At 31.0% G+C, this 15532-nt stretch overlaps 1 protein-coding gene across 1 annotated transcript in view; it reads right to left on the bottom strand.

Annotated features, from left to right (window-relative positions):
* Positions 1 to 8510, bottom strand: part of LOC18431866 (uncharacterized) — a 29994-nt gene extending 21484 nt beyond the window's left edge. Inside the window, exons 1-4 of the mRNA XM_088850635.1 lie at positions 8157 to 8510; positions 828 to 1006; positions 551 to 642; positions 79 to 308 (exon numbers count right to left, since the gene is read on the bottom strand). Of these exons, the coding sequence (XP_088706761.1) occupies positions 79 to 308; positions 551 to 642; positions 828 to 1006; positions 8157 to 8405 (750 nt within the window). The 5' untranslated portion in view covers positions 8406 to 8510. The remainder of the gene's footprint in view (positions 1 to 78; positions 309 to 550; positions 643 to 827; positions 1007 to 8156) is intronic.
* Positions 8511 to 15532: the final 7022 nt, after the last annotated feature.

The following is a 15532-nucleotide window of genomic DNA, read 5'->3' as shown; positions in this document are numbered from 1 at the left end:
CGATCCGACTTGGGCCAATTTTGTCCCCCCCCCTTCCCCTCCCCCCTCTAAAAGTAAAGAACCAATTTTTATAAGTACCTCATCTATTAAATGGTTGGTTTGAAGAAGAGGGTTATTCTGTAGAAGTGCTTCTCGTAGTCGTTTCTCTGTGAATCTTGCAACCTCACCCATTATTTGGGTTTCGATTGGAAATGCAAGTTGAGAAGATAGGTAGAGATCCAAGGTCGCCTGAAGGCCTTCATATGATTCATTAGAGAGAGAAGATAACTCTCCATCGTGATCTTCCCCGCGAAAGATTTCTAAAACATCTGCATCCAGGAAACACCATATATTTTTAACGATAATACACACAATTAGGGTACATCTGGTGCACGTCAAAGTACTTTCCTCGAAATATTTTTACGCGAAAAAATTTCCTCGTATGGTAAGGTGTATTTTCATACCAATTAAAGCGAAAGGATGCAATAGGACCGATTGGTATGAAAAAGATACCCACATCTAACCATATGAATGAATTCTTCATGTGAAACAAAGGTGCTCTCTCTCTTACCAGCAAAAACCTGGTATCCATTTAGTCTGAGCAAGCGAAAGCCCAAAGCTGTAGATTTTACACTTCCCAGTCCAGCATCCTTATCCCATTTCCTGCATTTTATTGTAGAATGATCATATTATAGAAAGCGAGAAGCTCATTTATTTGGGAGTACCATGCACTCTTTTTTATATCCTTCTTGTAACAAATGATTCATGACTCACCAATACTAAATTCTGCAAAAATACAAACTGCAGCTAGTTTCTGTGATATTTATCCTTTTCTCATGCATTCTTACCTATAAACAAGCTGCAAGATATCTTTAATCTCATCTGTGAAGTGCCAATGAATCCCAAGGCTTTCGATGATGTTGATAGCACGCATCTGTGCGTATAGTTCTCGGGCTGCTTCCCCATTATAGCCACTTGAACCCAAGCTCTCTGCAATTTCTTGAGTAAGGACTTCCATCCTATTTTTCTGAAAATTCAAGTACCTTTGTTACCTTTGAATCATCACTAGATGAAATTTGTGAAATGTTTTTGTTGATAAAAAAAAACATGGTTTTTGCCTTTGCCTCTGCAATTTCTGTGAACTTCATGAAATGTTTTTGTTGAAAGTACCTTTGTCCCTTTTTTAGTAGGCTTTTATTCCACTTTAGCGATGTTGCAAATATTAAACTGTATTAATTTTTTTCTTTTTTATTTTTGTGGTTTCTGGGGAGTTCAATGCCTCAAATATCAAATCGAATCATTTCTGAGGTGGTGCGATATTGGAAACATAGGATCACCTTATACTTGTATTTTTTTTTTAAGTATACTGGTCTGATATTGGAGACAGACCATATAAAAAAAAAATCTTAAAAAAAAAGAAAGTATGATCTTTCTGACATCATACCTCTAGATCATGCAATACCATTAAAAATTTAGGACAAACCACTTAGCAGCACATTTCTTTTTATTTGTTTTCAACTTTCGTTAGGAGTTCACAACATGATTTGATTCTACAAAGCTTAGTAACTAAACGAAGAAAACAAGTGCAAATAAACAAATTCAAGAAAGATTGGGTGATCCCACACCAATTATGCCCTTGGCAAGTGAGCTTGTAAAAGTAGCTTTACTACCCTTTCAATTTATCAAGAAAGGAAAATGTTAAAGTATACTATAGAAGCAAGGTGCATCTCAAAAATCCATTAGAAAAGAGACTTATTAAAGTTGGAAACTTCCCTATTCATCATTTCGACCACGCAGTGTATGATATAAAGAAACAAAAAAAGAATTTGAAATCCTAAAAGTAGTTCAACTTCTAACAAGATATCTAAATAGTTTTTCATGATTTTGAAATATTTATAGATATGCTCAATTTGCATTATTTTTTAATTTTAAATTTCATAATTATGGTTAAATATGGATTTTCAAAACCCAAAAGGTCTATGTCAAATCTCCATATTGCTAATATAGATCACTTTGAATCAGCGATCCAGAAAATAATTAAAAAAAAAAAAAATTGGGAGGTGGGGTAGGAGTGGGGACCTAAAAAACCATTAATAAACCTCAAAAAATGAAAAGTTCAAAATAGGAGTTTTTGTGGGACCATGCCGGTACTGATAACTTCCCGAAACCAGTTTGGTCCCGCCAAGTCCTAATCCGAACCAATGGGTTTTAAGCACACGACCTTTTTCCCATCATTTACACGGATAAAACGGAATTTTCAAAAATAAAGTAGTTGGCATCCCCAGCTCTTTGTGCCCGCAGCATATGAAGCTTAAAATTATGATAAATCACGTAAAAATTTGACACACTAGATATAAACGTACTTTAGGAAAACAAATATGGTAAAGAAACTACTAAATCAAAATAATCAAATATTTTGGCCTTTTATGGAAAATAGCACGATTGCTATTCTTCATGCAAAGGAGATTTTCTATTCTTCGTTATTGCAGGTAGATTAAATTCCTTCATCAATACCATGTTGTGTTTGATGGTGGTGAAAATACAGCAGGACCCATTAATAGCTATTGTGTATCCAAAATTATATAAATTAATAATAAAAATAATATGACATCAAAACAACATGGAATGTAAATACAACAATATCTGCATCACATAACACAAGGATTTAACGCAGTTCAGTCACAAATCGTGACCTACATCTATAGAAGAATCATGCGAAGCATTACGTACTGATTCAATAAAGATTACAAGAAAATATGAGATTCAAAACTCCAATTTACAATAGCTTTGTCTCTCTAAAACTATACCTTCTTCTCTCACTTTCTCTCAGTAGAAAGTAGGGTAAAAAACATGGCACAACAAAAGCCCAATATGAGCTCTCATTGTCTTTTGTTTTTCTCAAAAAAAAAAAAAAAAAATCTTTTTAACATGAGACTCTCAATGCATCCCGGCCTTTAGATCAAACCGAAGCTAATGGCCTAAAAATAAGGTAAAAAAGTCAAAAAAATAAAATGTCAACAAATGAACCCCAAACCCACATATGTCATTTGGCTTCACACATACAACATGTTTAATGGTCTCTAGCTACCATTTGCATCATATGCCATAAAAACTATGGCTTTTGTTAGAGTACTCCTTCACATGGAGTATTTTCTTAACATACTAAATATTTTTTTGACATGTAATACCATTACCATGCAATAAAGTAATTCTTAATAGAAAAAAGAATATTTATTAATTATAGCGGAGAATGAAATTATCCGCATGAGATATGATTTCACTCATATTGAATATTAATTACTTTATTTTTAAGATAAATAACATTAATTATTTTTTAACTACTAATAGAATGGCACTAGTTTCTTACAGAAATATTTATTTGACCCCTCCTAATGACGAAAAATGTCATTGTCTAAAAAAATTTGTTTTATAAAGCAAGGATAATGAGTGTCCAAAAATATTGAATACATTAAAGAAATACTCTGTATATAAGAGTACCCTAACAAAACCAAATAATTATTTACCTTTTGTATAAGGATATCACAATTACTCATAGTCGGATGTCAAATTTGACTGATTGAGTGCTTCACAAATGTCAAAAAAAATTCTTTCGAGATGAGCCCAAATAATGGGACAAACCCCCACCCCCAATTTCACATCCAATTACGAAAATTAATTATAACATAGTTCTACGAAAAAAAAGTTATTGTACTATATACTTTTCTTTCTCTTTAGAGCACATTTGGTTGGTGCGTAAATATTTCTCTAGAAAAAACATTTACACTTGTAAACACTTTGCGGGAAAAACTTTTGCAAAAAAATTTTTCACCGTGTTTGTTAACTCCTTTAAAACGCACTGTGCAATGAATTATATATGTTTGGTTACTTGTTTGGTATTTAAATATATTTTGAAAATATATTAAATCTATACATGCAATATTGAAATATTATAAAATATATATAGTTATATTATTTAAATAATATTTAAATATTATTAAATATTATTTTTATATTTAAATAAAATATTATATGACTTATAGTGTATTGTAAATATCTATTATATAAATAAAATATAATAATATTATATTACGTTAATATGTATATTAATATATATTATATGTGTTAATATAACATATATCTACTACATGAATATAATATATATATATATATATATATATGAAAAGTATATTAAGAAAATATATACAATGAGTCCATTTTCTTTTGATACAAATAAATCACAATCAATCATTGACCGTTAGATTTGAAATCGAATGGTTTGGGATATGTCATTATTTGGGTTCAAAATCCAAAATAAAATTTTTCGAATGTTGTAATATACTTTTATCTATTAGATTTGAAAATTATTTCATGTGAGCTAGACCGAATTTTTGCGATCAGAGGTATAAACCATCCATCTTAAAGATGGATGCAAATAGATGGTCCATCTGAAAACAAGTGTAACTAACAATCCAAATGTTTTCTTACTATAATTATTATTTTTAGATTTCAATATATATATATATATATATATATATATATATATATATATATATATATATATATATATATATATATATATATTCATGATCTCCATGTTAAAGATTATATATTTTCTAAAAATTAGGATCAAATTATATTAAAAAAATATATTTACTACCAAGCCCGCATTTCTACAATTTGCGGGCTGGCCGCATAGAAACTGTGTCCAAGAGATTTCACACCCAATGACGTGATTGTGACCGCCTTATCTAAAAATAAATGAATGGTCTCATAGTATACAATATCATATATTAAATATAATATACATATATATTAATAATATAAATAAATATATAATATAATATAAAATCATATTTATTTTATTAATTTATATTTGTTCTCATAGTATACAATATCATATATTAAATATGATATACATATATATTAATAATATAAATAAATGTATAATATAATGTAAATCATATTTAATTTATTAATTTATATTTGTATTATACTATATATATATTATAATATATAATGTAATATTACATATAATATAATATAATATATAATAATGTGATGTATATATAATGTATATAAATTATATTATTGTATAGTATATTACATTATTTTATATATAGGAAAAGTATAGAATGAGACCATTTACCTTTGGTACTAGGTGATCATATTAATTTTGACCATTGGATATGAAATATAGTGGCTACAATTATTCCATTGACCAAGCTCAAACTTCAAAAAAAAAAATTTCGAACTTTGTGACACATCTAAGCTATCAAATTTCACATGTTGTAAGTAATTGTGACCACCTTGTATCAAAGGTAAATGATCTCATTGTATACAATCCCTTATATATAATATATGATATTATATTATATTATAGTAATATATATTATTTAATATTATATAATATAATATATTAAATATAATATATATATATATATATTATTTATTAATATAAATATATATAATATATATTATCTTGTAAATATCATATAGTGAATAGTGGGTTTGTGTTAGAAAATAATAGCACTAAGAATGTTTCCCCACCTGAAGAGGTAAGGTTTTGTTTTACCATGAATTAGACCATGGTAAAAAAATTTACCATGAGATTTATTTGCATATAAATTACACACCAAACAAACATATGAAACACAATTTTCACGTGAAAGTATTTTCTAGAAAATATCTACCCAGGAACCAAACTTGCCCTTAGGAAAAGGTTTATATAAGGATGATGCCCTAAACTATTAAATTAAGGCGTACCTCAAACATTCACTAGCAGAGGTTGTTTTGATGCTCAAACATCCTCAAATTGATCATCTCGACATGAAGATGTATGGACACGATAAAAAAAAGAATTTCTAAGTTTTGAAAATAGTGCATCTTGTAATACATTTTCTAAACCATCAATTTTCAAGATTTTCAAGTGTTTATAGATATATGCAATCTATACTTTTTTAAAAGATTTAAATCTTATAAATAGAAATGAAAATAAATTTTCAAGCCATCACAAAGGTTTTCAGTACTGAAATTTAAAGTGCGTGTTACTTTTATTTTTTAAGACTTGAGCCTTATTACAAAGCACACCCTTTTCTTTAAGGGTGCAGTTTGTATAGAGCCTAGGCTCTAAACAATCAAATTAGAGCCTACCTTCAAATAGTATCGAGAAATGTGATTTCAATACTGAAAATTTTTTGATAGCCTTAAAATATATTTATCTTTATTTATAAAATTTAAAGCTTCAAAAATAGTATAGACTGAGAGATCTATGAAAACTTGAAAATCATGAAAATTGATGGTCCAAAAATGCGTTACAAAATACATTATTTTGAAAACTTAAAATCCATTTTTTTCTTATGTCCATGCATCTTGATGTCGATATGATCAAATTGAAGATATTTGGGCATCAAAACAATATGTTGTAGTAAAATTTTTGAGGTAGGCTTGAATTTGATTGTTTAGAGCCTCGGCACTCTATAAACTTTTCCGTTTCTTTAATACCCAACAGTTCAAAAAAAAAACTCGAGCACTTGAATTTATAAAAGGAAAAGTTTATATAGAGCCGAGGCTCTAAATAATCAAATTAGAGCTTACCTCAAAATTTTTGCTAGAAGAGATTGTTTTGATATCCAAATATCCTAACATTGATCATCTCAACATCAAGATGCATGGATATAAGAAAAAAAATGGATTTCAAGTTTTGGAAATAATGTATTTTGTAACACATTTTTGACCGTCAATTTTCAATATTTTTAAATTTTCATAGATACATCGATCTACATTATTTTTGAAGCTTTAAAATTTATAAATAAAAGTAAAAATCGATTTTAACGCTATCACAAAGATTTCCAGTATTGAAACCATATTTCTCGACACTATTTGAAGGTAGGTTCTAATTTTGTGGTTTAGAGGCTACGCTCTATACAAACTGCACCCATTTATAAATGGAGTAGGTCAGGCCCGACCTCATATTTATTAATTTATCCACTTTTTGGGTGGCGAGTTTGAAAGAATGAGTCATTTTTTTTTTTTCTTTTTGTCTTTCAAAAGTCAAAATATTTTTGAGCAGTTCTAAAAGCAATGTTTTGAGAGATATAAAGTGGGACGTTAGCCACCAAATTAGACACATTGGTGATGGAATGGTCAGGAGTTCAATATATAATATGTTTAGTTTACCCGGTTTCTATACGGCCAAGCCCGCATATGTAGAAATGCGGGTCGATTAAATAAATCTATTTTTAAGATGGATTTTTTATTTAATTTTTAAAGGCCTGTAATCTTTAACATGGAGATCATGAATATGAAAAAATAAGTCAATTTTAAAAACTAGATATAATAATTTTAATAAGAAAACATTTTGACCGTTAGTTTCTATTGTTTTTAGATGAAACACCTACTTGCATCCATCTTTAAGATGGTTGCTTTACACTTTAGTTCTCAGCCCGATCAAGTAGTTCCAAGTCGGCTCACTCGGCTTTATAACATTGGTGATAAGGAATGAAAAAGTTGAAATAAAGCATGTGTCTTATGAGAAAAAGTAAAGCCTCACTTTAAAACTTATCGAAAATTATAATTATGGCCTCAAAAAACATTCAAATTGATCATCTCGACCCTGATCATTATGGTTGTGAAAAAATTTAGGATTTTAAATCCTAAAAATAGTGTAGGATGTAAAACATTATCTAGATCATCCATATTCAAGTATTCACTGATCCCATTTTTGAGTCACAAATTTCATAATCCATAGTGGAAATTGATTTTAGAGTGATCATAAAAATTTCTCATGTCTAAAGTGTTTTCCAAACGAGGTTTCAAATGTGTGGCTTTACAAGGTGTCAAGGTGAGGCTTTACTTTTTTAGTTTTTTTTTATTAAGTCTTAAGCGATGTAAGGAGTGAGGTTGAGGTCAAGGTGGTAGATCCACCTGTGACTGAGCTATCGGCCTCGGTTTCCACTCCTGTCAATGCTAACCCCTCTCGAAAACTACTAATAGATACAAAAATTGCTAACCTACTACTAACCGTTAACGTTCAGAAAAATAAAATAAAAATAAAGGCCTTGGCCATATAGAAACTGCATATGATATTGCCCCCAAAAAAATTGTTGCTTCGTATAATAAGATGTAACAATGACTTTGAATGCACAAGGCAGAGCGACAAAGGTTAAGAGGAAACTCACAGGTTCATCCTGCAAGGGAGGCTGAAGCCGCTCCTGAACAGTGGCCTTAGAGCATTGCAGCCTCATTTTAGCACTCGAATCAAAAACACCATTAGGCGAAGAGATGATTGAGAAAGGTTGAGGAAAATAGAGAGGAGGGGAGAAATTAGGACGAGAAGGAAGAGAGGAGAAAGGCAACTTCACCACATGCATCATCGTACTCATTTCCTTGAACATACTCTCAACACCCATTTCCCTTCTTATACCCATACATCCCCACAAGACTACAAAAAGTCAGAGATTCTTTTCTCATGAGGGAGCATTTCTACTACGTACTCCCTCGGGTCCACCCAATGTACGAGTATTCTTGAAGCCTCAGGATGCAATCTCGACCATAGGTACTGGGATCTCACTCCGGAATCTCACTTCGACGTTCCGGAGCCGGGATCTCGCTTGGAACATGTTCGATCTTTTTGGGATCTCTGTCCAATTTTTAGGATCCTCGATCCTATTCACAACAGAGCTCGCTCCCGATACTTCAGGGATCTCCCTCCCATTCACAACAGATCTCGCTCCAACTAAAGCACGGATCTCGATCCCATACACAACGGATTTCACTCCTTCTACTTCACAGATATTGCTCGCATTGTCTCACATAACACGTTCTATAATATTGTAGATGTGGTTCGTGAACAAATTAGATCCCCGCTCCCAGAAGTTTAAGATCGCGATCTCGACGTTCTTGGAACTAGATCCTAACCTAACAAGGCTGTGACCCTGATCTTAGGATTATCTGAACATCTATTTTCATATCTAATTAAATACTTTTAAACTCCAAAAATGGTTAAAATCATGTAGATCTATAAACATATGAAAATTCTTAAAATGGACGGTGTAGATAATATGTTGCAAAATGCACAATTTCTAACACTCAAATTTTTTTATTTTTTTCATACATTCATACATCTTAATGTCAAGATGAACAATTAGAGACTTTTTCAACATTAAAACAATCTTTTTCGATGGATTTTTGGGGTGTATCCTAAGTTCTACATTTATGGTTGCAACCTTATATAAACCTTTTCTTATAATTTTGATTTTATATAATATTTTATAATTCTCAAATGAGTTCCCAAATTTGGATATATATATATATATATATATATATATATATATATATATATATATATATATATATATATATATATATATATATATATAATTACATTTATTTCTATGACAATAATGTTTTTGAAACTTTCTAAAAGAAACTTCTTAAAAAAAAGAACATTTAAATATAAAAATTAATATTTTTAGCAAAATTTTCATATAGTTATTTTTACCAAAAAATAACAGTGATGCATTTCCCGAATTCAAGCCTAACAATAACCATATATGCTTAGGTTGCATCCAAATGGTACCCAAATCTCAAACAATATATTTCCATATATACAAATGCCAATGTAAAACTCATTTTCATATCATGTATGCATTTGAGCAATACTAACGTTAATCATTCATAGAATTAGAAGATTTTATTTCATACTAGATTAATGTGATTTAATTAATTTATGGGCATCTAGGATTGGTTGTGTATGGATCTAGCCGCATGGCCACTGATAGATAGAACAATAGTTTCTAAATTTAGCCAAATTGAGATCGCATTTGTAAGGGAACGGGCTGCCATGATTAGTTGGTGCACGAATCCATGTGTCATGGAATTGGGTTCTTCATACAAGTGGAGTTCTGTGATGGGGGCGCGCACCACCATTGTGTGGAACGCAATCCTACGATGAATGGAGCTCAATCCTAGCCAAATAGGATCATGGTATTGTTTAAATGGGGGTGAGACTCAACATTAAATAGGATCTCGTTCTTATTGTCGACGGGAGTACGATCCTAATAAACATGTGAGCGCGATCCCATATTAAAAATTCAGTTAAATGTCTCCAACATTGAACTATACAATTTGAAAAGTATGTCTATGAGGTATAAGGCAATCTAATGTTTCCAATATATTCTCGATCTAATATCCGGAGCATTTGATTACCCTAGAAACAACAAAAAAGACAGAGATATAGTAAAAAACCGATCCTAAGTTTATGTTTATAATATTAGACCAGTGGCAAAATGAGATTGTTGAGAGAGAGCGGGAGGACTCCATATGTATCCGAACTGAGATCCTTTTAAGTTTTGTACTGTCAAATCCAAAGAATTCACAAATCATTTTTTTCCTAGATAATTATGTAGAGGACGTTTGAAAACCTGAAAATCTATTACATAAAAATAGATTACATGTAAATGTGATATTTCTATTGTTTGGGCAGTTTGGGAACCTGAAAATCTGAAAATAGATAACACGTAAATATGATATTTCCATTGTTTGGATAGGTAAAGAAATGGAAAAAGATTACCTCAGATTTTCGAAAAATCAGGAAATTTATTAGCCGCTTGAAAGGTGAAAAAGACGGTTTGACAGGTAATCGGAGTAATTTTTCGAGTGTTACTTTCTCCCATTTGACGAGTAATCGGAGTAATTTTTCGGGCGGGATTTTCTACCAAAAATCTAATGATTCACTTCCTCATAAACCAAAAAAAAATTGTTTAACTCACAGCTAAAAAACGGTAGCCCCAACTTCTCCAACCAATCTTATGCGATCAATAGGTCCATTTGCCAACTGAATCACATATATATTTAAACCTCAAAAATCACAAAAATAACACAGCAATCCCATCTTCTTTTGCAAACTGAATCAGTACATATATTTAAACTTCAAAAATCACAAAAATAACTAATCAATTCCATCTCCTTTTTCAAACTGAATCGGCACATATATTTAAACCTCAAAAATCACAAAAATAACATAGCAATCCCATTTTCTTCAACTAGCAACTAAAACCCACTGCCTATCTTGTGCATTTAGCTGCTAAAACGTCCAGCCTATCTTTTGCAGAGACATTAATTATATCTTGTGCAACTACCGTTGTAGCTATTGTTTATTTCTAGATATCCAATATTTATTTTTGGGTTATACAACCACAATTGTAGCTGTTTATTTCTAGATATCCAAGATTTATTTTTTGGATTATACAACCTAGCTATTGTTGAAAAAAAAAAAACGGATTTGATTTCCCTGCTAAGATCAATATGTTTATTTTTTTGCCTTTATTTTTTATTTTTTTTTGCTATTGTTTGTTGATAAATTCGAAATGCTTGAGTTCACTCACAGATAATCGTCAAATCAATGGACTTGAAATTTTTTTTTTTTTTTTTTCAGAACTTTTTAAAATTAATTTATCTCTTCAATCTCCTCCAATGCCCCCAACATAATTCTCCTCCAATATATCGCATTTAGTCATAAAACCTTCTAGGTTACTAGCCAAATTTTTCCAAACTTTTTTTTTTTTTTTTTTTGAATTTTCCATGGAAGTTTTCTGGAGAGAGAAGATTGAAAGGCTTTAGCACAATGAGAAAAACATAAAAAATATGATGGCTTATCATAATAAAAGTATGTTATTCCAAAGTGTTAATATCTTGAAAACATGTGATTTCAAGTTAAGATGCAAAAGCATACAAAAAGTATGGCTAATTGTTATGCCTGATGAAATTATAAAGTTTAAGCTACATACTAATAGGGATAAAGTTTAAACTACATACGAATAGGGATAAAGTTTAAGCTACATACTAATAGGGATTGTACTCTCAACCAAGTTTTGGGTATAATGCCAAAAAAAAAAAAAAAAATGTTGGTGATGCATTTCTCATATTTCTTCCGGACATAGCCAAACAGTAACAATGTATTTTCCAGGTTGTATCTAAATACTACCCAAACAATGACAAATCCATTTACAAGTAATGTACTACGCAGTAATGTATTATGCCAGTAATATATTTCACAAAATATATATTTCCAGCTATCCAAACGGCCCCGTAGTGATTCTTGAGTGGATCTAAAAAAGCTCTTGTGTGTGGTATACTTGCTAAAAAGATCTATGACCATGTTCTTGGTACAGTACTTTCCTACTAAAGGTACCATGTGTATAATCGGTGATAGCATTCTCCTCATACCCAGGTACCACATCGTGGTATCCATTCTTAGAGCTGACACCTCCAATTAACACTTACAAAATGAACTCCCCAATCTATTGAAAAAATAGGTAGATCTTGTTTTCTCCATTGAATTAAACAAAACAAAAAAAAAAAAAAACCTATAAAACTGATCACGATCCATAACCGTTCATTTTCAGAGTGATCCAATGCCATACCTGTACCGTACCATTTCTTGAGTCAGTGTCATAATAGATATGTACACAATTCATTATGTACCTCACAGTATCAGAATCGGTGGCATTGGATTGTCGTATTGGCCAAGTCATGCCATGAAACAGTAAACCAATTGGGAAAGAAAAGAAGTCATATCCTCAAAGCCATCAAAATTGAAGTTTTTATTTTAATATGGGATGTGGGAACCACAAGAAAAAACATATGCACGGGTGAGCAATTTAGTCCTAATTTCACTGTTGTTTCTTTAAGTTGAATTGTACTATTGGAATTTCAATTTGAATTGCTCGGTGCCATGGACATTCCCCGTTTACTTTATTTTGTATGTTAACATGTTTATTTTGTATGTTAACAAGTTTCGGCACTTAGATATATGTCAACGCACCCAAATATGCACCTGATTTGCTACTTGTACATATTGAGAAAATTATTATGACGATATAGTGTGTTAAAACTTTATAAAACATTTCTAAATTTCAACGGTGTGGTTTGCATAAGGTTGTAATTTTAAATTATCAAAATAAGGTACACCTCCAAACTTTGCCATAAGACGCAATCATGTAGTCGAAATTTTTTGGATGACCCGAGAATCTATTTTTGCCTGAAACCAGCGTTTTAAAAAACGCCGAGTCGAACCGGACTCGCCCGGTTCGACTCGAAAATAGTGAAAAAGGAACCGGATCGCCCCGAAAATCGGAAATCGTCCGGTTCTAGAGAGAACCGGACGATTCTGTACAGTGAATCGCCGATTCACTGTACGGAATCGGCGAGTCCGAATAGTGAATCGGCGATTCCGTACGGAATTTTTTTTTTTTTTTTTTTTTTTTTTTTTTTTTTTTTTTTTTTTTTTTTTTTTGGTAATCCATGATAGATTTTTTTTGTAATCCATGATCGAATTTTTTGGTTTTTTGTAACCCATAATAGAATTTTTTGTAATCCATGATCGAAATGTTTGTTTTCTTTTCTTGTAATCCATGATCGATTTTTTTGTTTTTTTTTTTTTTTTTGTAACCCATGATAGAATTTTTTGTAATCCATGATCGAATGTTTTGTAATATATGATCGAAATGTTTGTTTTTTTTTTGTAATCCATGATTGAAATGTTTGTTTGTTTTTTTTTAATCCATGATTGAATTTTTTGTTTTTTGCTTTTTTTGTAACCCATGATAGAGTTTTTTGTAATCCATGATTGAATTTTTTGTAATCCATGATCGAACTATTTTTTTCTTTTTTTGTAATCCACGATTGAATTTTTTGTTTTTTTTGTTTGTTTTTTTTTGTAATCCATGATCGAATTTTATGTAATCCATGATCGAATTTTATGTAATCCATGATTGAATTTTTTGAAAATTTGTGATTTTTTTTGTTTAATCCATGATCGAATTTTTTTTTGTAATCCATGATAGAATTTTTTGAAAATTTGTGATTTTTTTTTTAATCCATGATAGATTTTTTTGAAAATTTGTTATTTTTTTTTTTTAATCCATATTATTCAAAGAGAAAACGAGAGAGATGATGATTCTGAGACCACCCTATCCCAACCATATTATTCACATATCGAGTCCCAACAGCAACAGTGTAGGGATGAGCACGAAATACTGTAAATTAAATGCTGAATGGCGGTTCATGCAGGGAAAGAACATATCAATATTTGTATATTCATTCAAAAACATGAAAATTCTTAATGGAGTACCCTCATTTTTTATTGAATTCCTAAAAACCAATATTTATAATGAATTTTAATAATTTTTTCGGATTTTTTTGAAGCTTTATTCTGACCGATTCACCCGATTCCGATCCGGATCGCCGATTCGCCGATCCGGATCGGTTTTTGAAAAGCCCGATCCGGGTCACCGATCCGGTTTTTAAACCATTGCCTGAAACTATAAAATTTAAACTCCAAAGTGCTTCAAATCAAGAAGTTCTATAAAACGCATGAAAATCTTGAAAATAGCAGTCTAAATAATGTGTTGCAAGATGTATTATTTTTAATATTTGAAACAATTTTTTTTTTTCCCATATCTATACATCTCAACTTTAAGATGATCAATTATATGGTTTTCCAATATCAAAATGGCCTTTTGCGATGGATTTCCTAGGTGCAGCTTAATTCTACATTTTAAGGTGTTTAATTTTTTTTACCAAATTATAAACATGCAGTATCAGTACTTCAACCTATTTAGAAAAGGTGTGATTTGTATAAGGTATCAATCTTAAACTATGACATTAAGGCACAGTTTTAGAGTACACATACAAAGTGCATCGGATTTTTTAGGTGCAACTTAATTCTACAATTTAAGGTGTTAACCTTTTTTTTACCAAATTGTAAACACACAGTGTCACTACTTCAACCTATTTATAAAAGGTGTGATTTGTATAAGGTATCAAGCTTAAACGATCAAAGTATATCAAACTTAAACAATCAAAATAAGGCAGGGTGGGAATGGAGGATGGGAGTTATGTTTGAGGCATCCCCCAACCCCATTCCCTCAAACACTATATTTGTCATATTAAAGTTTTTAGACAAGACCTTTGAATTTGGTTTAGATTTTATGGGGGCACGGTTGAAAAAAGGTTTTGACGATGATGATTTCATTGGGCATGACCTCGCGTCTGGCATCTTAGAAGGGTTCTATAATTTGCATGGTGTACGCATGTCTTAGAAGGGGTTCTATAATTTGCATGGTTTACGCGTGTCCATGCGCCATGCCCAGTGGCTATGGATGTTATAACATCCATCCATTATGCACAATGGCTTACCAATTTTAGGCTCATTCCATACTAAACCATATACAGTGTACAAAAAGGCTTGAGAGTTAGAAGTGTGCTTATCAATTTTGTAAGACATTAAGATCTAAGAATTTAAGAATTCAAAATTAAATTTTCCTTCCTTAGAGTTGTTTTATCGAATAATGATAAGGGCATATGCAAATTTTGGAGTAAAAAAAAAAAAGAAGACTCCCTTAAGGGTCAGATGTAACCGTCTCCTCAAATAGACATTAAACAATCATTAAGGTTGTACAAATTTGCAAGAGAGTGGTCAGAAGTTGTAAAAATTAGAAAAAATTACTTACCATCCCCCTCTCCCCGACTGGTGGCTCAACTTTTTATGCAT

The sequence above is a fragment of the Amborella trichopoda genome, chromosome 11, assembly GCF_054954075.1.
Source record: "Amborella trichopoda isolate Santa Cruz 75 chromosome 11, AtrichopodaSantaCruz75HAP2 v2.0, whole genome shotgun sequence".
In the NCBI taxonomy this organism is placed as follows: domain Eukaryota; kingdom Viridiplantae; phylum Streptophyta; class Magnoliopsida; order Amborellales; family Amborellaceae; genus Amborella; species Amborella trichopoda.
This window is presented reverse-complemented; position numbering and strand designations above follow the sequence as displayed.